Here is a 1656-nt window from a genome sequence, read left to right on the forward strand (position 1 = left end):
GGGGGGGGGGGGGTCACCTTCCTCTGGCTCTTCTGGAATTTCTTGAAGAATATTTTTGGCAACCTTTGCTGCAGAGCAAGGTGTTGGCTGTTATGGTCCCCCTGCTTTACCCAGGACCGATTAAGGCAGGGGCCGGCAATTATTTCGGGCAGAGGGCCGCTTACTGAGTTTTGGTAAACCATTGAGGGCCAAATGACAGGCAGCCAGGGGCAAATAAATATTCATTTCCCAAATTTTTTAGGGGCCCCATGGGCCGGATTGAATGGCCTGGTGGGCATCATCTGGCGCACAGGCTGCATTTTGCCGACCCCTGGATTAAGGTATTATATCAGGGCTGACTGTGTAGTTTGGGATTTGTACAAGATGGTTTGGTGAGGGATGATCCTGCCTCAGGTAGGGGGTTAGATTAGATGATCTCAAAAGGTACCTTCCAGCCCTACTTCTCTGCTATGATTCTCCAAGAAGAATCAGCATGTTCTGCACAGAGCCACAACAAAAACACTTGCCCAAGCATGGTGCGCCTCACCTGTATTCTTGATCCTGATAAATCCTCCAGTTCCCTTATTTTAGCTCCCCCTCGACCTATTATAAAACACATTACACAGATTACACCAATCCTGCCCTCATCCCACCAGGCCCTGCATCTCAAAATGATCAGTCACTGCCATTAGAAATTTTTTTTTTTTTTTACTATGCCACCAAAATGAACATCTAAGGGCCTTCATTACATCTCATACTGTGAGCTGCCAAATGTTGACTGGCATTAATGCTCCAGTTTAGAGCAGTCACAAGGTTCAGGCCAGCAGAGGCCTGGAGAACTGAAAGGTAAGAATCCCCCTGCCCCATTCCAGCCTTCCCCTCGATGACCCAGACCTGCCCACTGTTCCCCCTGCCGCTTTACTTGTGGCTGCTTGTTCTGAAGGAACAGGCAGGGAAGGGTTTATCTGCCGGCCCAGCCCAGATGCCAGGCTGCTTGCTGCTCTTCTGCACCTGAGCCCAGCCCAGAGCAGTAACACAGGCAGCTGGGCAGCCAGTTACCTCTGCTCCCCTGGGGCAGAGAGCATGGATAGTGGAAAATAAAGGGGGTTGGGGGAGCAGTGGCCCAGATCCAGGCCAGCAAGGGAGGGGGGGATGTTCACACTAACATGTAGCCTGGAACAGTTATACCTTAGTGCCACACAAGCTAGGCAGCATGTATCTGATAATCCTGCCCCAGGGTGGCATAACTTTGAACCACCTAACCAGTGCTTCAAACTAGTTTCAGGTGTTAACAGAGAGACAACCCAGGGGCTCAAAGCTCCAGGAGTGCCCCATATTACCCTGTAACAAGGTCCTTACATTTCCCCAAGGGGAAGGGCAGAACCCAGCCCACCAGCATCTTTAAGAGGGCAGGCTTGTGGAAACTCAAGAGAAGGGCTGGGAGGCAGAGAATACCCCAGGGCAGACACACGGGGGTGCAAGGCAGAGACACTGGGGAGAGACCCCTCCCCGCCCCGGGCAGGAGGCGCTTGGCCCGCCTGTCCCCTTGCAGTTCTGGGCAGCTCCCGCCAGCCTGTCCGTGCGCTACGCGGCAGAGGGTCGCCGCGCTCCGCACCTATGAGCGCCCCGACGACGGCGCTGTCCAGGCGGAATCGCAGCGGCTCCGCGCCCTGGCCG

General features: G+C 54.2%; 1 protein-coding gene across 1 annotated transcript in view; it reads right to left on the minus strand.

Annotated features, from left to right (window-relative positions):
* Nucleotides 1-1656, minus strand: part of DDX43 (DEAD-box helicase 43) — a 98763-nt gene that overhangs the window by 73523 nt on the left and 23584 nt on the right. The window contains exons 2-3 of the mRNA XM_019520332.1: nt 1595-1649; nt 527-582 (exon numbers count right to left, since the gene is read on the minus strand). Of these exons, the coding sequence (XP_019375877.1) occupies nt 527-582; nt 1595-1649 (111 nt within the window). The remainder of the gene's footprint in view (nt 1-526; nt 583-1594; nt 1650-1656) is intronic.

Source organism: Gavialis gangeticus, unplaced genomic scaffold (assembly GCF_001723915.1).
Source record: "Gavialis gangeticus isolate Ggan-Ray unplaced genomic scaffold, GavGan_comp1, whole genome shotgun sequence".
Taxonomy (NCBI): domain Eukaryota; kingdom Metazoa; phylum Chordata; order Crocodylia; family Gavialidae; genus Gavialis; species Gavialis gangeticus.